General features: G+C 40.1%; 1 protein-coding gene across 1 annotated transcript in view; it reads right to left on the bottom strand.

The window, feature by feature from the left end:
- Positions 1-24,630, bottom strand: part of mpp7a (MAGUK p55 scaffold protein 7a) — a 396,892-nt gene that overhangs the window by 138,467 nt on the left and 233,795 nt on the right. Inside the window, exon 4 of the mRNA XM_048606808.1 lies at positions 5,204-5,281. Coding sequence (XP_048462765.1) covers positions 5,204-5,281 — 78 coding nt within the window. The remainder of the gene's footprint in view (positions 1-5,203; positions 5,282-24,630) is intronic.

Below are 24,630 nucleotides of genomic sequence, written 5' to 3'. Positions count from 1 at the left end.
TATCTCAGATTCTCCAGCATCTGCAGTTCCTACTATCTCTGTTATGAATTATGCTGTGTTTGCAGTACAGACTCTAAGCCACTCAGATTTTAGTATTCAGCAGTTATAAATCATGTCCTGTGGTTCTTAGTGGGTAAAATAATCACAACATTAACAGCAATAGATTGTAGAAACCCAAGAATTATTAATAATTTACATATGAGCGACAAGTAGTTCCTGTTCCACAAGTGTCCCCACATGAAACGGACTGATTGTAGAGCAATTAGTAACAGGAGCAGTCCTGCAACTTGGTAGTATCACTGCAAAAAACACTTCAGTGGTCAAACAACAACCAATAGATTCTGACACATCATTGTTGTTTTAAAACTGGTCCGCAGCTTAAAAGCTGCCAAATCTATTTCACGTGCAAGTCAACTTTACATGCTGTTCAATGTTGCAAATTAAAGTTGACTTACTGTTTTCAGTGTGGAGCTCTTGAATACTCACTGTTGACAGTTATCACAAGATGAAGATCATTGTAAATGCCTACCTAAAAACTTTGGCAAGGATTTCCAATAACAAAATTTCACAGATGAAACATTTACTGCCAGTAGTCAGCAAATCATGAAAAGGAACCGGTTTGAAAAACAACACAAGAATCTCAAACTTAGTGATTTCAAACAGTATGAATAATTACACATTTAGTTTTATTATTAAAATGTCCAAAATGGCATGAAATGAAATTTCCTCTGCTGCATTAGATATATGACCATATTTTCGGTGTAGTCTTATAAACTTACAGATACCATGACTTTTCTTCCAATGGGCTTATGTTAAACATGATAATAAAAGGACAAAATAATCCAGGAAACCCAAGTGAAAACAATGGTTCAGTTATGTGTACTGGGCAATGTCACATAAGATATAGAGGAATTTGAAAAAATAATTATTATGAAAATGTGACTCGGTTTTGCATAAAATTAATGTAATTTATTTTTTCTATTGCTACGATACATCTTCCACCTGCACTTTTAAACCATGGCCTATAACTTTTCTCATAAATTGAATGCCTTTTGGACACTGCATCAACCCTCTTTGTTGCCTCCTCAGAAAACTCCATATGTCTTCTTAACAAATCCATACTCGCCATTCCTAAGCAATGCACATTTTTCCACGTGACGATTAATTCAATCCCGCATAATTGCTCAGAGCAGTTTCCTCACCACCTAAGTTCATGTAACAGGCCTATAATTGCTGAGTTTGTATTTCTGAACAGTTCTGAACAAGGGAGTAATATTTGCTTCAGTCCTCTGGCGCCACCCCAAAACTAGGCACGATTGAAAGTTTATTGCCAGCACCTCTGTAATTTTCCCTTTCACTTCCTGCAATATCCTTGGATGCATCTCATCCAATACTGGTTGACTTCAAATTGACTTTCTACAGAAATCTCCCTAAATAAAGATTCAAACAGCTAGGGAGAATGATGAGTTAAAGGAAATTAGCATCAGTAAGAAGTGGTTAGAGGGTTAGATGATGCATCGTTTATTATCTTCCAAAATTCTATCAATTCTGGAATAATTCCTGCAGATTGGAAAGTAGCAAATATCACCCCACTGTTTAAGCAGGGAGCATGTGATAGTGGAGAACTACAGACCTGTCGACCTTACATCTGTAGCAGGGAAAATGCTTGAATCTACTATAAAGGATGGGATAAATAGACACCTGGTTGAGAATGATCCGATTGGCCATGGTCAGCATGGATTTGTAAAAGGGAAATTGAGTTTGATGAACTTGAAGTTTTTTGAAGATGCTACGAACAAAATTGATAAAGGAGAGTTGATGCACATAGTATACCTAGATTTTCAGAAGGCTTTTGACAAAGTGTCTCAAAGGAGGCTGGTTAGAAAACTTTAAGCATATGAGTTCAGAGGTACTGTACTAGCATGGATTAATGATTGGCTAACAGACAAAAACAGAAAGTAGGAATAACTGAGAAACTGGCAGGCTGCAGGGTACACAATGTTCACAATGTATAATTTGTTTCCAGGATGGTGGAACTGTCCTGTGAAGGGATACTAGGCAAACTGGACCTGTTATCTCTAGAGTTTTGAAGAATGAGAAGTGATCACATGGAAATTTATAAAATACTTAAAGGGATAGACAGGATAGATGCAAGTGTTTCCCTGATTAGGGAATCTAAGACCGGGAGAAAAATTTAAATAATGAGGAAGATGACACTTATTGCTGAGATGAGAAGAAGGTTTTTTTTCCCTCAGTGTTGTGAACCTTTGGAATTTTCTACGACAGAAGGCTGGGGAAACTCAGTTTTTGTGCATGATTCCAGTTGAGATTGACAGATTCTGATCACCAGTACCATACAAGGTTGTTGGGATGGGATAGGTAAAATGCAGTGAAATGTTCGATCAACTACAGTCATACTTAATGACCTACTCCTGTTCATGTGTTCCTAAGTATCAACATGTTAATCAATACCACTTCCTTATCAATTTTAAGCCCTTCTGGTGGCTGAGATTCCTTCTCTATCACCAATAGCCTGGGCAATATTTACCTCACAAATACAAGATATTAATTTAAAACTTCAGCCAGGCCTCAAATTCATAAGTAAATATCCTTTTTTGTCTTGAATTGGATCTATTCCTCCTTTTACTGTTCCTATAGAAGACTTCAGAATTTCTCCTTATGTTAGCCCCAGTCATTTCTCATAATCCCTCTCTGTTTCTCTTCATAGCTTTTTTAATGTGTTTATACTACCTATCATAAATCTAAAAGTATAAATATCTTATTCCATTAACACTGCAGGTGTTCTGCCAAGCCCTTGTTTTCGGTCACGTCTTCTTGAAATTCGTGCACTTAGGTCACTGCTCCAGAATGACTTTCTCAACATTTGTGAAAAAAAAACTTTACAGCAATAACGTAGACACACTACATTTATTTTTGCAACAAACCAAATTGCGAACTTAATAACGTATGTCACACACACCTTTGACCACAAAAGAAATAGTGAAGAGGAAAAGTGAATACTTGAGAGACCAGAAGGAAAATGAAGGTCATACTGGCAGCAGATCCAATGAGTACGAGGGCAAGTGCAGGAGATATTCAAGGGAGGGAGAATAACAGAGAGAAAAAGACAGAGAGGGAGAGAGAGAAAGAGCAAAAGAGACAGACAGGGTGAGCAACAGAGAGAGAAAAAGAGGGAGAGTCATTGCAAAGAGCGTACAAGAGACAAAGGGAACAAAATATTGCTGCTATAGCATCCACCAAATGAAAAGAAATAAAGTAAATCCTCTCAAATTCTTGTACACCTCTGAAAATTATCCCATAAATAGAATGGCTTTCCATTTTTCTATCAGGGAACCAGTGGCACAGATGTGATGTCAATGGACAAGTAATCCCAAACCCCAGGCAAACCTTCTGAGAACGTGTTCAACATTTCAAAAGTTCAAAATAATTTGAATTAGTTAAAAAATTATGGAATTTAAAGCTAGTCTATTGACAATCACATAACCATTGTTCACTCTTGTAAAAACCCATCACTAATTTCCCCATAGGAAGGAAATGTGCAATCCTTATTTGGTCTGGCCTACCTGTGACTCCAGATAGAACCCAAACTACCAAGTAAGCAAAATAGCTCAAAGGCAGCTAGGGATCGATAATAAACGCTGGCCCTCCCAGATCATTTCAAATCCCATAGAAAAGTGAAACATTATTTAATAGGTCCACCTTCCACAAGACCAAGTAGCAATGATAAAATGTGATTTTCAGATATCTGACAAACCCACTCACTAACATTTCACTTGGATTTAGACAAAAATAATATCAGTTTCTATTTTTCTGATTGGTAAGAATCCTCACCACCTCAGGTATCCGACAAGTTCTTCAACACAACATATGATACTGAATCCTTCAATTCTTCTACGTTGAAATGGCACACCAGCACTGATTGTTGTAAAGCTATACATCAAGATCTTGATAGGAGGTGGTTTAGAATTATAACATATCAACCAAGAACTAGAAGCAGAAATAGGTCACTCGGCCCTTCAGGCCATTGAATAAGATCTTGATTTACCTGCTTGGAACCTCAATTCCATTTTTCAGTCTACCCCCATAAAACCCTCAAATCCCTTGTTAGTCAAAAATCTCTCTCAGTCAGCCTTGCATTTACTCCAAGACCCTGCTTCCACTGCTTTCTGATGAAGACAGTTACATAGACTAACCATATTCAGAGAGAAAAATTCTCCTCATCTTGGCTTAAATGGAAGATCCATTAGTTATAAACTGTGTCCCCTAATTCTGGAATCCTCCACAAGGAGCAACATTCTTTCAGCATTTGCCCCACTCAGGACCATGTATGTTCTAATAGGACGACCTTTATTTTGCTAAATTTTAATAAGTTAAGGCCAAAAATTACCTTATAAGACTACTCCTTCAACCCAAGAATCAGTCAGGTGAATATTCTCTGAATATTTCTCAAACAATTAGAGCCTTTCTTAAGGAAAGTGATCAAACTGTACATGTTACTCTAGATGTCGTTTCATAAGTCCCTACACAGTTGCACTAACACTTTCCTATTTAATGTGACAAAAGGAATGCATCCTTCTTTTTTAAAAGCATCTTGAAGGCATTTCAACTTGAAGAAAGCTTTAATATTTAAACAATATCAACATTAGTGATGGGCAACAATTAAGCATTATTAATTCAAAGAAATGGGGCAAAAACTCAGTTAATACCTTTAATATTAATAATTATTGATAATATTAATAAATTAACAATTTTCTTGGAAAAATCATTGCAAAATCATTTCCAAATATTCTAGTAGGAGTACGACATAGGTTCTACCGCAGGTATTTAATGTCTAACCTATTTCATCATCTCTATGATTTTATCCATGCTGCCAGTTTATATTTTAGCATAGATTATTTTGTATACTTTTGTATGTTTTTCTTCTGTTATGTGATAGCTCTCACAGCTCCTCAGTGTGTAATTTAATCTACAACTTTTTAAACATGTGTGTTTAACAAAAAGTCTGATATTCTTGCCACCCCTCAACAAATAGATAATAATGATTCAGAAAATCCATTGCAGAGCACTATTGGAAAAAGAAAGTGACTGATCTGACTTTACCTCACGGAACTATTAATTCTACACAGACACTTTGAATGCATTCATACCCAATGATCTCATCACAAAAATGAAGGACACTTACATCATCTGCCAAAGTGGCTACATTATGAAGAATGGGTGTCGGGCTCTGTCTCTCATACTGTTGCAGCTTTTCATGGATCTGGAAAGTAATCACAGAATGTTTAATATAATTTATCCAGCAAGGAGGAAATAGGGCAATATAATCCTACTGAACAAAAACAGAAGTTGCTGTAACAAAAAAAAATATGGAAACCTAAAGAAGTCAGACACAATGGCAATTCATCATAGATTTCACCAGTGGAAATAAAAGTTCAGCGCATATATATATATATATAATATATACATATACACACACACATACACACACACATATCACCTGGAAAAAATGTAAAGAATGCAGGACAATCACACATGAATTTCACAAGTTGCAAAATACTGAAAAGTACTTCCATCCAAAATTATTTTGGGGCCATTTGAAATGACCTCAAGTGTTGACTATATACTTTCAAATCATTAGAAAATCCCAATTTATATTTTTCATGCCCTGTACTCATTCAAAAGTAATAAATTTAACCTGCATCTTCTTTGTGCTTCTTAGTTCTATATTTAAGTTCTATACAAAGAAAAGACAGTCTGAAAGTCCATTAATTGCATGCATTTGAATCACAATGAAAATCCATAGAATGAGCAGAGCCGAAACTTGTGTTTCTAAAGATTTTTGGCAACACAGTTGTCGCTCCATTACAGTGGATGACATCTGTAGTAATATTTTGAAACCATCTGGTTCATTGCTTTGGAATTTACTGCCTCATGGGAGCCCAAGAATTTTTGTCTTTGCTACTGCTGACTTAAAAAAAAGACAGGACACCGCCAATGCAGTAAATAATGGTCGTACAAGCAAACTAACGTTTGCACATTCCTATAGATGATAATACCTAATAAAAATGAAGATACCTGAATCAAATCCCCACAGACACATTACCTTTAGATAATATATTTTGAATTACGTTTATCTTGTGTTTGTTTCATTTTGTGCAAGTTGAAGCATGTCTGGCAATTCATTGGGAACAGCTGATCCTAGCTAGTCCAGATCTCAAGTGTTTCTACCATTATAGCATCCCGCTATACCATCATTGAACATTGGCTCTTGTTCCATCCCAAGCTGTGAACCATCTGGAGCTAAATCTCTCTTCTGGCATGTCTCCTCTTTTCAGCTGCTGGACTGAACTACTCTTTACTGCTGTTGATATACATTAAAAATAAATCAGGTACTCCCTACAGAGGATCTGGGATTTTTGTTGACGCATATAGATGATACAATTAACATGGATACCCTGAAAGTCTCAGCTATATTTTGGGCTATTGTTCAGGAAAGAAAACTTTTTTTTTGAGGTCACATAACTGAAATGTTAAACACAACAAAGAGAGTTAGTCTGTCTGGTGAATTATTCACTCGGTTTCAAATACCAGGGAGCTGGAGTGAAAATTCTAAAGCAGGAGACTGAGAAGGGGAGCAAATTTAAGTCAAAAGCTGGGAGTCTGGTGAAGAAAGATATCTATTATCTTAATTGATGGTGATTGCAGAGATTTATCACTTTGAACTGTGAATTTTCCTGATATTGTTCTAAATTTGAGAACTGTTCTAAATTTGAGAATTGTTCTAAATTGTTCCACATATTATTCTAAATTGAGAATACTGTTGTACTCTCAAATTCTTGCTTTTAGAAATAATATTTGCTTCGTGTAAACATTGGGCTTGGAATTATTGGTCTTACTCTTGCAGTGAGCAATCCAAAATTTCACCCTAAATTTCTTCCTTTATTAAGGTGAAAGAAAAAGATGTTTGGAAGAAAGCATGTAAGTGTAAAAGCATTTTAATATCATAACATGTCAAGATAATTGAGCTGTAATACCTAGGAATGTTCTTGCAAAGACTGGAATCACATCAACTGTCTGGTCTCTTAAGCTGATCCAACAATTAAGCCTGGAAAAAGGTTCTGCCATCAAATCTGCTCATTCCAATTGCACTTCTTTTCATATTCTTGAACAGATTCCATTTGAGTTCACAACTTCATGAATTGTGAGATTCTTGCTTCTTAATAGCCAGAAGCCAGATAGTTGACCAGTATTTTCTTCATAAACACGGACAAATCGCTTAGCAAACAAACTGTCTCTACCACAAAGAATAACAAAGACAGCAAATAGTGATAAAGGTATTACCTCCTAGTTGCCCCCTACAAATATTTTGAGGCTCTTCATTCAGTCATTGATTCTGATCAAGTAGAGATAAATATGTTTCTTGCAAGAGGGAAATGGAACCGTGGCCAAGATCACACCAGTCACAATCTTAATGAATTGTGGAGCAAACTTGGGTGGGGAGGGAGCAATGCGCACTCCCACGGTCTCAAAAATTCGCTGTGCACTAGCACCTCATTTAATCTTATCCCTCATGTAGTCACAAGTACTTTGAACTTGATCATCAATGAAAGAATTTCTGAAAACTTGGTCACTTTCCTTCCTAATCTCTGTGAGCCAGAACCCAATTACGCGCACCACCCACCCAGGTTCACTTCATAGCTCAGAATATCAGGTCACTGTGAAAAACGTTATCAATGTTTGCAAGTTATTATTCGTCTGGATGTGATCTCTTCAGGTTTTGGTAGAAATCAATGAGTTTTAAATTGTATGATTAAGGCATTAAAGCGTTTGCCTGCTGGTATTATTGCTAGGCTATCCATCCAGTGACACGGGTAGTGTTCTGGGGTCCCAGGTTCAAATCCTGCTATGGCAGATGGTGAAGTTTGAATTCAGTAAAAATCTAGAATTAAGAGCATAATGATGACAGTGAAACCATTGCTGATTGTCAGGAAAAGCCCATGCGGTTCACTAATGTTCTTTAGGAAAGAAGTTGCTGAACTTACCTGGCCTGAGCTATGTGTGAACCATGACCCACAGCAATGTAGTTGACTCTTAACTGCCCTCTGGGCAATTAGGGATGGACAATAAATGCTGGCTGAGCCAGCAACACCCACATCCCATGAACAAATATAAAAAAAAGTAATGAAAACCTTGGCATAAAACTTTGCTTAAAAATAAATTGGAAAGGGTGCAGAAAAGTTTACAAGGATGTTGCCAGGACTGGAGGGTTTGAGTTATGAGGGGAGGCTGGATAGGATGGGACTTTTTTCACTGCAGCATAGGAGGTTCAGGGGTGATCTCATAGAGATTTACAGAGGTGAATAGCCAAGGTCTTTTCACTAGGCCAGGGAAGTTCAAAACTAGAGGGCATAATTTTCAGGTGAGATGAGAAAGATTTAAAAACGGACCTGAGGGACAACTTCTTCGCACAGAGGGTGATTCGTGTATGGAATGAACTGCCAGAGGAACAGGTAGAGGCACATACAATTACAAAATTTACAAGACATTTGGACAGGTACATGAGTAGGCATATGGGCCAAACACAGGCAAATGGGACTAGGTTAGTCTGGGAAATCTGGTCAGCATGGACGAGTTGGACCAAAGTGTCTGTTTCCGTACTGTATGATTCTATGACTCTGTGCTTCCTCCCTGCCACTGGATGAAATCCTGACGTTGTCATCATGAATTGCTTCATCTGTTTCAGGTTACACAATGGATCAAGAGCACTTCCCACCCGTGAAATCAATGTGGCAAGTATATCTGACTTCCTTTTTTTTATTCACTCACAAGATGTGGGTGTCTCTGGCTAGGTCATTTATTACCCATCCCTAATTGGCTACAGGGCAGTTGAGAGTCAATTACATTTCTGTGGGTCTGGAGTCACATGCAGGCGAGGCCAGTTAAGGTCTGACAGGTTTCCTTCCCTACAGGGCATTAGTGAATCAGATGGGTTTTTCCGACAATCGACAATGGTTTCATAGTCATCATTAGACCCTCAATTCCAGACTACTTTTATTGAATTCAAATTCCACCAACTGCCATTACAGGGTTTGAATTCAGGCCTCCAGAAAATTAGCTGAGTTTCTGGATTAATAGTCTAGTAGAATAGAAAAGAGTTATACACATTCACAATATGGAATGTTGTTAAACATCTTTATTATAGTTAATTATAAAATACTTTTAAGGTAATTAAATATTGTTTAAGATCACGATACTTCAATTTCTGCCTTAGCTCCCCTGTTAATGTGATATTCTTCACTTTGCAATCTGCAAAACTGCAAAAATTCATTTGATTATTCGTGATTTTCTCCTCCCAGTTGGCTGCCTGAGTGTTCTTGAAACATAATGGTCTATTTGAACAGCTTGGTGATATGAGTGCAGCTTCATCTTGGATATCTCCACAAAACTATGCTACAATCAACTGCACTTCATAAGAATTAAAGCCCACACCACAAACAATGTTAGATCACTCAGCACAGATTTATTCAAGATCTATGGCTAGAGTCTTTGCTTCACCACTTAGCACAGTCCTGGACATTAACTCACTTTTAAGTCCTTATGTTGGTGAGAGAAAATCAATGTCACTGTGAAAATAAGGTTGGCTTTTCAGAGGAGATGCAATATCACTCAGATTGACACTCTGGCCCTTTTTTTTAAAATGACAGGTGGTGGTTCTGCATCTCTGAGAGAAGACTCAAAATGGCAGAGCTGTATCCCATTCTGACAGTTCTTTCATACAGCAGAACTGTAAGAGGAACGTAACTGTGAAACGCCCCCCCACCCTTTTCACAGCAGGCCGCTGCTGTATTTTGAGATTGAGCCACTTTGACAGCTAACGTCAAGCCATAACTACATAAGCACGAGGTAAGTTAGGGTGCAGGCTAAGAAGGGTGCCCAGTTGGTAGGGTAGCAGAGTACCAGCTAAATAAGATACCAGGTGGAAAGGGGATAGGGTGCCAGGGGCAGGATGCCAGATGGGTAGCAGTAGGATGCCAGCTGGGTAGAAGGTAAGGTGTCCGGTTAATAGGCTGCCTGGAGGAGACGTGATAGGGTCCCAGGGATAGGATCCAGGTAAGTAGGAGTAGGGTGCCAGACACATAGAATGCCAGCTGGATATGACAGCAGAAAAATCTGGTTGGGCTAAACAGCAGGGTGTCATGGCGGGTCCAATGTTGAGGTGGGGTGTTATGGGTCAGGATGGGGAAGGTAAGCATGGAGTCGGTTACATAGTTATTCACGAGTTTGACTATTTATGCAATAGTCTAAGCTTCTGCTGTCTTGATTTTAAATCTAAATTCTCCCCCAGGATATTCCTGACTAACTATTATACTGTACTTAATTTAGTTGAAAGCATTCAAAGTCTCTGATTTAAAAGAACACTTTTGGAGGGTTTCAAGGATCGTGGAATTGCCCACTGCAAAATTCAATTTCCTGAGCAATTCCTTTCAAGTGTGCTGCCATGGGGATTCTGCATGGTCCCGGGTGCAACTCTAATTGCACTGGCATAATGACTGGACAATGGAAAATCTGGGCCAAAGTTGAGGACAGGTTGCAGGAAGTAACATTTTCAGTTATTCACGCTTTATGGAGTTCACAGGTTGGTAGGTAATGTGAAATGCATAAGAGAAATCAAGCAGGGGCTTTGGCAACTGTGGAACTGAGATGGGGTGTGGTCAGTGATGCTGCAGATCTGTAAGCAAGATGTCTTGGCAGTGGCCAAAATAGGCTGTTTGAAATTAACCAGTTGGTCAAGAACCAGGAGAAACATTAAAACAAAAATGTGTGTGGAATAAGTGGTTAGGATTTGGAAACCACTTAAAATATATTTTTCAAATCCCTCACCCTTGCCTACTTCTGTCATCTCGTCCAGCCATACAACTATGCATCTTATTTTGGTCTCTGAATGCCCCTGCTGTTAACTTCATCACCCTGGGTGACCATGTCCTAAGCTGTCTAACTTTAAAGCTCTGGCATACGCTGCCTACACCTCTCTACCCTCTCCCTTACATTTCTCCTTTAAGGCATTTCATCAAATTTCTCGTCATCTTACCTAAAATGCTCTCAAATGGTGCAGTTCTATTTTTATTGACAAAGCTCCTCAGAAACAACCTGAAAGAAAACCAACATTAAAGGCACTACATAAATATAGATTCCTGTTGCTAGAATGATTGAAAAGGATTCAACAGTGGTTTTAAAAGAGAACTGAATAAACGTTTGAAGGAAGAAATGCAGGAGCATCGGGCAAACTGGAGTGATCTAGCAAGCCAAAGTAAACTCAGTGGGCAGAATGGCCTCATTCTTTTCTGAACTATTTTCTGGGTATATTAACCTGTTTATGGTAAAGGGCAGAAAACAAAACAACTTAGGAAAAGGTATGATGTAGATTATTTTTGACAGAGTCTAAAATCCACATTCCAGGGAAAATCACACACGTACAAAGAACGGAAAATGTAATTCTTCACAACTCAGGCAAGCTGTGTTCAGCAGAGTGCCAGAGAGAAAATTAAGTGATGCCTGTGAATAAATACTAATTTGCAAAGTATTTTGAGACTCGGGGAACTGAAATGGCTGGACTCAAAATAGCACATAATAAAAAATGGCTGCTGGATAAACACATCAACATTCCTGCTAGTTAAGAAAAGAAATACTTTGCCAAATAAAAAGAATTGAAAATCTATTCAATATTTTCAGCAAGAAAGCCAACACATTATCTTAATCTGGAAAATACCTGGCATTTAGAAAATGTACTCTAAAGTAACAATGTCAGCAATTTTCACTATTTTAACGTGTACCTGCCAAAATTTAGAAAAGTTTTCAATTTCATGCGCCCTGGTTTTTGTTTATAGATGTTCTGTTCAAGTACCAGAAATAAACCAATAAATGTTTGTTTTCTAAAAAAATCTACATGGTAAAATGGAATATTGTAACAAATTGTACTGTAACATGACAAAACGTAAGAATTTCTTGAATAAAAGGATCGTTAATAGTCTTTCTTGTCTTCAAATGTGAGGCTTCTACGATCATATCCTTAGCAATATCATGAGTTGGAGGGGGGAGCAGATGACATAGATTACGCAACATCTCACATAGGAAAGCCCGCCGCAAATCCGAAAAGGATCTTTTATCGACCGTACTAAAAAGAGATTAACTTAGTCCAAACAGAGAAAGTCCAGTCACTGCATTACATGTCAAACTGAATAACAGTCCAAGAGAATTCTTAAATGGTTTTATCATTGGAAAAAATAGTTTGAAAGATTAAAAACAAGACACAATTAAAGAATATCTGAGAAGTCAATTTGGATGAATTTACTCTGAGAAAAATCCAGTTTCTTTAAACAACCCGCAATTCCCATTTCAATTATATAGCACCATGTACTGTTGAATGCACTTCTCAACTCCCAGTGCAGACATGAGGGACCAACGACCTTTTACTGCACATTAAGTTCTGTAATTTTGATGATTTCAAGAGCAATGGCATTGCACAACAATGATCTGGTTTGAACTGGACCACCCTTGGGAAGGCTCAACACAAAGTATAGATTGGGAGTGGCAGTGAGGCAGTAAATTTTGCAACATCATTTTTAGAGTGCTCCAGGATTGTACCCTCCTGTCAGAAGCTGTGAAAATCAGCACCCATTACTTGCCAGTTTTACAACGGAGAGAGGGGATGATCAGTCAATCCCTGATGTATATCGTATCATACCAGGGAGTAAACCTCTGCCAGATGAAGATATTCAGATACTCCCAAGCCTCGTCAATTAGATCCTCAAGCCTGCTCCACCATTCAACACAGTCATGGCAGATCTTGTGTTCTTAACATCACTTTCCAGTCTCTCCCCAAATAATCCTTCACATTTCCAAAGGACACCTTCACATATATTTTGAAATATTTATAACAAGTTGTCCTATACAAATATCAACTTCAATTAAGAAACAGCAGAATGTTTTGTTTGCTACTGCTGTGGGAAGTCTTGTGCCCAAAATTTGGCTTGCACTTCTGCATTACTGCACAATGAAATTCTGTTTCAGCCACTGGTAATCTACTCATGCAGTAAGCCGCTTAGACCTGTGCAAAGAGCAACAGAGTTCACAACACAAAGTTCTAGTCCACTGGAAAATTTCAAGAAAGAGTTCCTGTAATTAATGTAAACCATCGAATCAGACAGATATAAATCAACTGTTCTTTATAATTACAAAACGGAGTCAAAACTGAACACCTGAGTGATGTACAAGTAATTTCAACCTCCCATAGAAATAAGATCCACCTAATAAAAATTCTAAATTCAATTTCATAAGCAATTAGAAAGCGACAGACAGAGGTTGGCAAAGTGAACTTGTCCATTGAGAACATGCATGTGAGGTGTGAGAAAGGCAAGACACAGAAATCAGTGAAATTCAAACAGTCAAGCATATGTATTGTTGCAGCTGAAGAAGTTCCAGGAAAGTGGATGAAAATGCCTGGCAAAACTCAAGGTTCAACAATGACATCAGAGACAACTTTGAAATGCAGACAAAAATTCGGACCACATATATATCATTTCATCAAATCTTATTTTAAAGATCAATTATGAACAAAACTGGGGCTTAACATTTAAAATCAATTCACAATATTTGCAGTACTACAGTTTTTGAAAGCTGTTCTATTTAAATGAAAAAGATTGTCACAAAAAAAATCCGAAATTAAACTGGTAGCTTGTTAGACCTCTGCCACTCTTGCCAGTACAGTCTTTTCAATTAAGGGAAGTTCTTCTGAGGAGCGATCTCACAACCAACAGATCAGATCTAAGATCTGCAGTCCTGCCACTTTAGTCATGAGTGGTGGTGGACAATTAACCACCCATTTGTAAGATATGGCCAAAAATATCTCCATCCTCAATGATGGGGGAACCCAGAACATCAATGCAAAAGACAAGCCAGCAGGGCAAAGTGGTTGATTCAGGTTGGCCTTCTCCTAGTATTCCCAACATCTCAGATGCCAGTTTTCAGCCAATTTGATTCATATGATCCAAGATCAAGAAACAGTTGAAGGCACTGATTACAAAAAGGCTATGGGCCCTGACAATATTCCAGCAGTGGTATTGAAGACAGAACGAGCCACACCCATCGCCAAGCTGTTCCAGTAGTTACAACACAGGCATCTACCCTACATTGTGGAAATTGCCCACGTTTGTCTGGCCCACAATAGGACAAAGCCAATTTGAGTAATTATCACCCCCTAAGCAGTCTATTCTCGATAATGAAAGTAATGGAGTTTATCAACAATGTTATCAAGAGAGGTCTCTGATGGTGCAGTGGTAGTGTCCCTACCTCTGGGCCAAGAGGCCTGGGTTCATGTCTTACCTGCTCCAGAGGTGTTTAATAACGTATCTGAATGGGTTGATTAGGGGAAAAATGATCAAGAAGCACTAATACAACACACCTGGTTTAGGTTTCACCAGAGTTACGTGGCTTCTAATCTCTTCAAAGTTTTGGCCCAATTATGTACATAAGAGATTAATTCAGGACGTGAGGCAAAAGTGACTGCACCTGACACCAAGGCAGCATTTTGAGTGAGTATGACATCAAGGAGTCTGAGCAAAACTGAAGTCAATAAGTGTAAAGGAGACTGTTCACTTTTTGGAGACCTATACAGGACAAAGGAAGATGGTTGTGGTTGCTGAAGGTCAATCACATCTGTCCCAGAACTTTGGCGCAGGAGTTCTTCACGGTAGTGTCCTAGCCCAAACCTTTCAGCTGCTTCACGAATGAACTGACCTCCAAAATAAAGGTCAGAAGTGGAGACACCTTGTTCTCCCCATCTCCACCCATCAGTTCTCACTCCTTTTCACCACATCTCATCTTCAGCATAGATACCATGTTTTCCTAATTTCTACCAGTTCTGAAGTAGGGTCACTGGACCCGATACATTAACTCTGCTTTCTCTCCACAGATGCTGTGACACCTGCTGGGTTTCTCCAGCAACTTCTGTTTTTATTTCAAAAGTGGGAATGTTTGCTGCAGATTGCAATATCCAGTAGCAACATGACTCCTCAGAAACTGAAGCAGTCCTTGTCATTTTTGCTTGGGCTCATAGTTAACATTTGTGATGCACAATGATCATTCCCAAGAAGAATCTAACCAGTCCCCATGGCATTCAAAGGCATTACCATCATTACAGCACTTTGGGTACACCTCATTGACATGGACTACAGCATTTTAGGGTGGGCGTATTTTCTGACCAGCGATTCAGGATGAATAACAAATATGAGCAATGCTCACATCTGAGATATTTGTATCATCAACAGCTACAGGTGAGGTACCGGAAGACTGGAGGGTGGCTAATGTGGGGCCATTATTTAAGAAAAGTGCTAAGGAAAAGACAGGGAAACTGGTGAGCCTTGCATCAGTTGAGAGCAAGTTGTTGGAGGGGATTCTGACGGTTAGGATTTACATGCATTTGGAAAGACAAATTAGGGAAGGTCAACATAGCTTCGTACAAGGGAAATTCTGTCTCACTAACTTGATTGAGTTTTTCAAAGAGATTGATGAAAGTAGAGCTGTAGACATTGTCTATATGGTCTTCAGCAAGGTGTTCAACAAGGATACACCTGGTAGACTGATTAGCAAGGTTAGGTCACATGGAATGCAGAGGCAGCTAGCCAACTGGATACAAAATTGGCTTGAAGTTAGGAGACAGAGGGTGGTGGTGCAGGGAAGTTTCTCGGTCTGGAGACCTGTGGTCAGCAGTGTGCCACAAAGATCGGCGCTGGATCCCTGCTTTTAGTCATTTATATAAATGTTTTGGATGTGAATATAGGAGGTATGGTTAGTAAGTTTGCAGATGACACCAAAATTGATGGTAGAGTGGACAGTGAATAAAGTTATTTCAGATTACAATGGGACCTTGATCAAATAGGCCAAAGAGTGGCAGATGGAGTTTAATTTAGATAAATGCAAGGTGTTGCATTTTGATAAGGCAAACCAGGCAGGATTTATACATGTAATGGGAGGGTCCTGAGGACTGTTGCCAAACAAAGAGACCAAGGGGTGCAGGTGCATAGTGCCTTGAAAGTGGAGTCACAGGTACGCAGGGTGGTGAAGGTGGTGTTTGGCATGCTTGCCTTCATTAGTCAGTGCGCTGAGTGTAAGAGTTGGGATGTCATGTTGCGGCTGTACAGCACATTGGTGATGCCACTTTTAGAACACTGCATTTATTTCTGATCTTTATGCTATAGGTATGATTTTGTGAAACTTGAAAGGGGTCAGGAAAGATTTCAAAGGATGTTGCCAGAATTGGAGGGTTTGAGTTATAGGGACAGGCTGAATAGGCTGGGGCTTTTTTTCTCCCTGGAGCATCACATGGTGAGTGGTGACCTTATAAAGGTTTATAAAATCATAGGGGTGTGGATAGGGTGAATAGCTAAGGTCTTTTTCCCAGGGTAGGAGAGTCTAAAGCTAGAGGGCATAGGTTTATGGAGACAGGGAAGAATTTAAAAGGGACCTGAGGGACAACTTTTTCATGCAGAGGGTGGTATGGAACGAGTTGTCAGAGGTAGTGGTGGAGGTGGGTACAATTACAACATCTAAAAGGCATCCGAATGGGTACTTGAATAGAAAGGGTTTAGGGGCTTTTGGACCAAATGCTGGCAGATGGGACTAGATCATTTTAGGATATCTGGTGGGCACGGACAAGTTAGACAGAAGGATCTGTTTCTGCGTTAAGTAACTCTATGACTCTACCTCACGCAAAAAAAATCTCTTAAAAAGCACAAGTGTTCATTGGCATCATGCTATGTAAGCAAATGGACATAAGTAGTCAATCGTTAACTTAACATATGGTAAAGTGGCTTATAACAGATTATACAGCAATATTGTATTTCTGCACAAAAATGAAACTTGAGCAAGGAAACATACTTTTCAACATTCTGCTAGACAGATTATTTTGACCCGTGTATATTTCCCATCTGTATTTGTTAAAGAGTATCGAGTTTCCCGTGTAGACGAGATGATTATTAATAATGAGGTGTTCAGGATCCACAATAGACAAGTCTGAAGGTAAAATTAACAAATCTATTTGTGTCATTTGTGAGATCACAAATATAGTGTAGTTACAATGCATTTATTTTAACTTGCATAGTGGAAGACGTCAGGATTTGGAATATGGAATTTCTTAACAATCAACTGAAAAAGTCTTCAAAAACATAGAACCTCATTAAAATATCTTCCACAATGCTCGTCTGATGAAATCAGTTAGCTGAAAATATCCAATGATCCACAAAGCTTAGTAATGGACAACAGAATAAAATGGATTTAAGCAGAGGGATTTGAACACTCTTTGAACAGAAAGTCAGATGCACTTTGTATGTGCTCTTTACAAGGCCACAGGGATAATGCAAAATGGTATTGTCGTCTCGTTATTACAAATCAGGGTGCAATAACTTGCACTTAATAAGCACCTTTAACAAAGTAATATTGTTCCAAGGCACTTCACAGGAGCATAACCTAACATGTAACATTGAGCCACAGAAAATTGCATAAGGATCCAAAAGTGGAAAATTTGAAGGATTATTTATAGCAGGAAGACATGAGAAACAGCTTCAGAATTAGGGCAGAATACCAGGGCTTTGGGAAGTTAGGAACAGGAATAAGCCATTTAGTGCCTTAAGTGTGTCCCACTATTCAGTGAGATCATGTCCAGCCTGTGACCTAAGCCCACATACCTACCTTTTGCCCTATATTCGCTAATAAAGCTGGTTAATGACAAACAATCGCCGATATAATTTAATAATTGGCATAGCATTTACTGCATGGAAGGGATCTAGAGACTTGCATTACCTTTTGCTTGCACAAGATTTTGTCCTGAAAGATTCGAATATATTTTAGGCTGTATCCCTAGTCCACCTCCACAATGAGTGGAAATACTTTCTCTGTTTCTTACCCATTTGTTCTAAATATTTTTAAAACTTTTACAAAATCACCCTTTAACCTCCTAAATTCCAAGAAATACAACCTGAGTTTGTGGTATCACTCTTTCTAGTTTAACCCTTGGAGTACCAGTACTAGTAAATCAATGGACTTAGTGATAGCATGAATGTGTAGTTGGAAGTGTATCTTAGTATCAGTTATGACATCCAGGCTGAAAAAAGTCTGGTTCGTATCAGATAGTTACCAAAGAGAGGGACAGAGTTGGTGGTTACAAATTTGAGGGTCTTCAGTCTTCTGGTTATTTACTTGGACAAAGTTTCTGCTTATCCCAGCAGTTGAAGATATAGATAGGCACCTAAGAGGGGCTTTGGAGCATTACAGAAGTAACTGTATAGATAGGAGAAGGAAACCTATATGAACTCTTTCTTACTTTATGTCTTCTTTCATGGGTGAACACCTGGATAGATTATTGTACTATGAAGAGTACTCTGTTTGAAAATACCCGATGCAGTGTTGGGTTTATCATCTAAATTTTCAGCTGAAAATCTTGTTTTGAACTTTATTTAGTTAACATCAGCTTCTTGAGCCTTTGCATGCACCTTCTAGCCTTTATAACTCCATCTCAACCTACTCTTATTTTATCTAAGGTTCTTCTCCCTGGGTAGTTGTTCTGTCAAACAGCAGAGGTTAAATTTTGGTTAGACAGAGTCCAGGACTATAATGTTTTGGTCAGAAATTAATTCTCACACACCAACTCCAACCCTATCAATTACTTCTTCCCCACATATATACACCAAAATGTTACATCAAATAGCTGTCAATTAACATAACATCCGTTCCCTAACAAACAATAACATCATTCGCCCATAACATTCCATTTCTAGCAAACTAATTCTTAAAAGTTTAATTGTTTGCATCTATTCTATTTCCAGTTACTTACATCTAACCAGCTAACAAGCCACTCATAACAGTCATCAGCTGTTCTGATAACTTATAAGGCCATGAAACCATGATATTGTTCACCAAAATAAGTTCTACTTTCACAAACTGAAAATCACTTCCTTCAACAAGAACATTACTCAAGCAAACCACCACTTGGTCTTGCTCAATGGTATTACCATTGCTGAATGTCCCACTGTTGAAATCCTGGGGGTTACCATTGATCAGTTCAGAAACTGAAGTGGATCAGCCATATAAATACTGTCACTACAACAGTATAGTCTGAGGTGAGGAGTTTATATCTTTCTAAACTCTCCAATGCCAACTAGAAGGCACAAATCAAGATGGTGATAGAATACCCTCCACTTGATTTACAGGTGCAGCTCCAACAACACTCAAGAAACCTGACACTATCAAGGACAAGCTGCCCATCCACTCCCTTCAATCAATACACTTAATGGTAGCAATTTATGCTATTGACAATATGGATTCCAGGAACTCACCAGGGCTCTTCTGACAGCTCCTTCCAAATCCACAACCTCTACCACCTAGATGGACAAGGGCATCAGTTACATGGGAATACTGGCACCTGCACATTCCCCTCCAAGCTACTCACCATCCTGACTTGGAAGTACAGGTAGTTCTGCTATAATGCATGTTTCATTAACACAAATTGGCTGTAACGTGATTGATGAACAGAGGACACTGTTTGGATAATGCAAACTTTCTGCTATACAGGTATAGTGATTTCCCTATATATCTACGTGATTTTCTATAGCACGAGGTCACACAAGAACGCAACTAACACATTATAGGAGAACTACCTGTATATCATCGTTCCTTCAGTGTTATTGAGTCAAGATCCTGGAATTCCTACCTTAATAGCAGTGTGAGTGTCCATATACCCCAAAGACAGCAGCTACTTAAGAAAACAGCACACCTCCACCTTCTCCATGGCATTTAGGAATAGGTATTAAATTTAGCCTACCCAGCAACATCTATGTCCAAGAATGAATAGGTGGAGAGGTGGGTAGATAAATGGAAAGTCAAGCACAATTTTGTGCAATGTTATTTATTTACAGTTGTTTGTACACTATAGAGCTTGAATGTTGCAGAAAAACACATTTTGTTAAAGCTTTTCACCTTGCACTCAGCAGACCAATTCACAAGCACATCAAATCAAGGGGAAAGCAACTATGCGATAGATTTGGTTATTCTTGAAAATTCTCCTGATGAGTACAAGACAAAAAGCTCAAGTCTTATTTTGTCAAAAACAAATTGTTCATTTATACATTTATCCAAGTATGGCCCTTTGTTCAAGCTAACCAATACGACCAAAGAATAGTTACCGCACCATCATGAGAACCATTTCACACTAGACACCAACGTCTCAGTCAAGCATAAGCTTTCCACTCACTGTGTTTTTATGGCAATGAGGCCTTAAGCATTTTAACTTCATTCCAAATGTCCAACAAGTAAAGTTGATTCTTAGCTCCAATTAAGTGAGGAAGGATGGAAGAAGAGTTCAGTTGGATGGCCATGGAGATCTCCAAGATGGCACCAGAGCTTGGTGACTCTTTCAGCTTTCCTAAGCAGACCATCCCCTCACATCTTTTGTAATCTTCTACTCTTTTAAATCTCAATTGTAAAACTGTCAGAATTACTAACAATGTTCTTTTGGATCTACTTACAGTTCTGGCAATCTTTTGACCTCCAGAAACAACCAACAGACCAAGTGAATCTCACCCAACGATGACTAGGATCTCCTGGAGCACCTGAATACTTGAACTGATGGGACCCGGAAGCTGACGCTGGAACTGCGACCACAGCATCGAAATCACCATCCACATCCCGGCTCCTGGAAGGTGATTGTGGCATGATTCCGTGGAGCGGACCCGATGCCTTACCCAACTACGTGGAGAACAGACATCAAGGCCTGACGAGATCCCCCACCCCAAGAGTTCCCAAGGCCGCGACCAGGACACCATTGGACGCACCCACTTACATTCCGGAATGGCAGACCATCCGCTCCAACTCCAGGGCCAGCTACTTACCCAGGAAATGTGGGAGACACCCTGGCCTACAGGTGAGATTGAATCAATGTGGTTTCAAGTCCCCCTTCCCCAGTATATGCTTGGCAATTGTCCAAGCTATTGAAAACAATCTGGACAAACTTAAAGCTGGACTCACCTATCAAAGGGAACTGACAGACTGCTGTGTGCTGTGTTTTACCAGGACGACACAGTGGCTCAATAGTCAGCACTGCTGCCTCACAGCACCAGGGATCCGGGTTCAATTCCACCCGCAAGTGACTATCTGCATGAAGTTTGCACATTCTCCCCGTGTCTGTGTGGGTTTCTGCCAGGTGCTCTGGTTTCCTCCCACAGCCCAAAGATATGCAGGTTAGGTGAACTGGCTGTGCTAAATTGCCCATAGCATTCAGTGATGTGCACTAGGTGGATTAGCCATAGGAAATGCAGGGTTACAGGGATAGGGTAGAAGGGTGGGTCTGGGTGGGATGCTCTTTGGAGGCTTGGTTGGTGCGGACCCATTGGGCCAAATGGCCTGTTTCCATACTGTCGGCGTTCTATGGAAACATGGTTCATTCTTGCTTCAGCTGACTGTGCCTTACAACATGAGGGTTTCTCAATCCACCAGATGGACCACACAGAATCCTTGGGCAAGGCAAAGAGTGGAGAGGTCTGCCTCCTAATCAACACCTTTTGGTGCTTGGTCAAGATACTGCTCCCTGGACCTAGACGATAAAGTGCTGTTCCTACTACCTACCGTGGGAGCTCACTTCTGCTATCATGACAGCAGTTTACATTCCAGCCCATGTGGAAGTGAACAGCGCATTTGATGAAATATACACTGCAATAAACAGCCTTGAGACAGACTACTCTGAAGCCTTGATCATCATCGCCAGTGACTTCAACCGGGCTGACCTCAAAAGTGTGCTTCCAAGATACCACCAACACATCTCCTGTTGCACCAGAGGCCCAAATATCCTGGACCATTGCTACACAACAATGAAAGACACCTACTTCTTCATTCCCTGCAGGCATTTTGGAAAATCAGTTTACAATGCTGTGCTCCTTCTGTTAAGTTACAAGCAGAAACTGAAGCATGAAGATCCGGTACAGAGAGTCGTACAGTGCTGGTCTTTTATTAGAATCCATTTATTAGAAGCCCTATAGTGTGGAAACAGGCCATTCGGCCCAACAAGTCCATACCAACTCTCCAAACAGCATCCCACCCAGATTCACCTCCCTACCCTATCGCTGTAACCCTGCATTTCCCATAGCTAATCCACCTAGCCTACACCACGGGCAATTTAGCACGGCCAATCCACTTAACCTGCACATCTTTGGACTGTGGGAGGACATCCATGCAGACATAGGGAGAATGTGCAAACTCCACACAGACAGTTGCCCGAGGTTGGAACTGAACCCGGGTCCCTGGTGCCGTGAGGGAGCAGTGCTAACCACTGAGCCATCATGTTACAGACGAGCTCCTACATGACTACTTGGAGTAGGTGGATTGGTGTATATTCAAGAACTCAGCAGCCAACCTAAATGAGCATGCTATTACCATCAGTAAGTGTGTCGAGAACTGCGTGCAAAAGAAGTTAATCCAGGTGTTCCCCAACCCAAAGGTATGAATGGTCTGAAAGATCCACTCCCTACTGAAGTCCAGGTCTGAGGAGTTCAAGTAGGGTGATCCTGACCTATACCAGAAATCTAGCTACAATCTTCACAAAGCCATCAGGGATGCCAAGAGACTAAACTAGAGTTCCAGACTAACCACCCGAACATACGTCAAATGTGACAAGGCTTACAATGATATAACAGGTGACAGAATTAAGTCGAATAGAATCACTGACAACAATGCATCCCACCTCAGTGAGCTCAATACATTCTAGAAGTTCAACGAAATGATGTCACCTGCTCCAACAGCCTCAGGTGCATCGGTACCCATAGTCAGACATCAAATTGGCATTCTTGAGGGTGAACAACTTGGAAAGCGACTGGCCGGGATGGAATCCCTGGTTGTGCACTTACATCTTGCGCGGACCAGTTGGCAGGAGTATTTGCAGACATCTTTAACCTCTCCTTACTACAATGTGAGATTCCCCCTTGCTTCAAGACCACTATTATCCCGGTGCCAAAGAAAAACCATGCAACATGCCTTAATGACTACCAACCTGTGGCTTTGAAATTCATTATTATTAAGTACTTTGAGAGGCATTCATCAACTCCAGCCTCCTAGACTGCCCTGATCCACTACAATTTGCCTGTGATCACAACAGGTCCACACCAGATGCCATCTCCCTGGCCCTACGCTCATCCCCGGAACGTTTGGATAACCAGGACACCCACATCAGACTCCTAGTTATTGACTCCAGCTCCATCTTCAACATCATAATTCCAACAAAACTCTCATTTCCCAAACTCTGAGACCGAGGACTCTGCTCCTGCCTCTGCAACTGGATCCTCAACTTCCTGACCCGTAGACTTCAATCAGCAAGGATAGGCAATAACACCTCCTCAACAATAATTCTCAACACCAGCGCCCCGCAAAGCTACATGCTCAGCCCCTTACTATACTCCTTATACACTCACGACTGTGTGGCCAAATTCAGCTCTAACTCTACTTACAAATTTGCTAACGACACCATCTTAGTGGATCAGATCTTAAACAACAATGACAGAGTGCAGGAAAGAGATAGACAGCTTAATGGCATGGTGGAAAGTCAACAATCTCTCCCTCAATGTCACCAAAATGAAGGAACTTGTTGATCAACTTCTGGAAATGGAGTAGCGGATACGCCCCTGCCTGTATCAATGGTGCTGAGGTGAGGTGGTGGAAACCTTCAAATTCCTCAGACTAAATATCACGAACAATCTATCCTGGTCCAATCACGTCAACACTACAGTCAAGAAATCACACCAACATCTCTACTTCCTCAGGAGGCTAAGGAAATTTGGCACGTCCACAAAGACTCTTACGAATTTTTATAGATGGACCATAAAAAGCATCCCACCAGGATGCACCACAGCTGTGTACGGCAACTGTTCTGTCCAAGACCTAAAGAAATTACAGAGTTGTGAATGCAGCCCAGTCCGTCAAGAAAACTAACCTTCCTTCCATTGACTCTGTCTGCACTTCCTGCTGCCTCAGGAAAGCAGCCAAAATAATCAAAGACCCCTCCGACCCTGGTTATATTCTCTTCCACGCTTTTCCATCCGGCAGAAATTTGAAAACACATATCAACGGATTTAAGAGCAGCTTCATCCCCACTATTATCAGCCTAATGAACAGACCTCTCATATATTAAAGTTGATCTTTCTCTGCACCTTCTCCATAGCTATAACATTAAATTCTGCATTCTGTTCTATTCCCCTGATATACTTACGTAAGGTATGATTACGTAAGGTATAAGGCTACTAGTATTTTTTTTTAATTTGTCTGTTTGGGAATTCAGAACAGTGGGAATGGATGTTAGGGCAGTTGTATGCTCCTCCTGTAGAATGGGGGAGGTAAGGGTCACCACTAGTGTCCCCACCGACTTCATCTGCGGGAAGTGCACCCAACTCCAGCTCCTCGGAAACCGTGTTAGGGAACTGGAGCTGGAGCTGGATGAACTTCGGATCATTCGGGAGGCTGAGGGGGTAATTGAGAGGAGTTACGGGGAGGTAGTCACACCTCAGGTACAGGAAAAAAGTA

This window comes from Rhincodon typus, chromosome 2 (genome assembly GCF_021869965.1).
Source record: "Rhincodon typus isolate 14 chromosome 2, sRhiTyp1.1, whole genome shotgun sequence".
In the NCBI taxonomy this organism is placed as follows: Eukaryota; Metazoa; Chordata; class Chondrichthyes; order Orectolobiformes; family Rhincodontidae; genus Rhincodon; species Rhincodon typus.
This window is presented reverse-complemented; position numbering and strand designations above follow the sequence as displayed.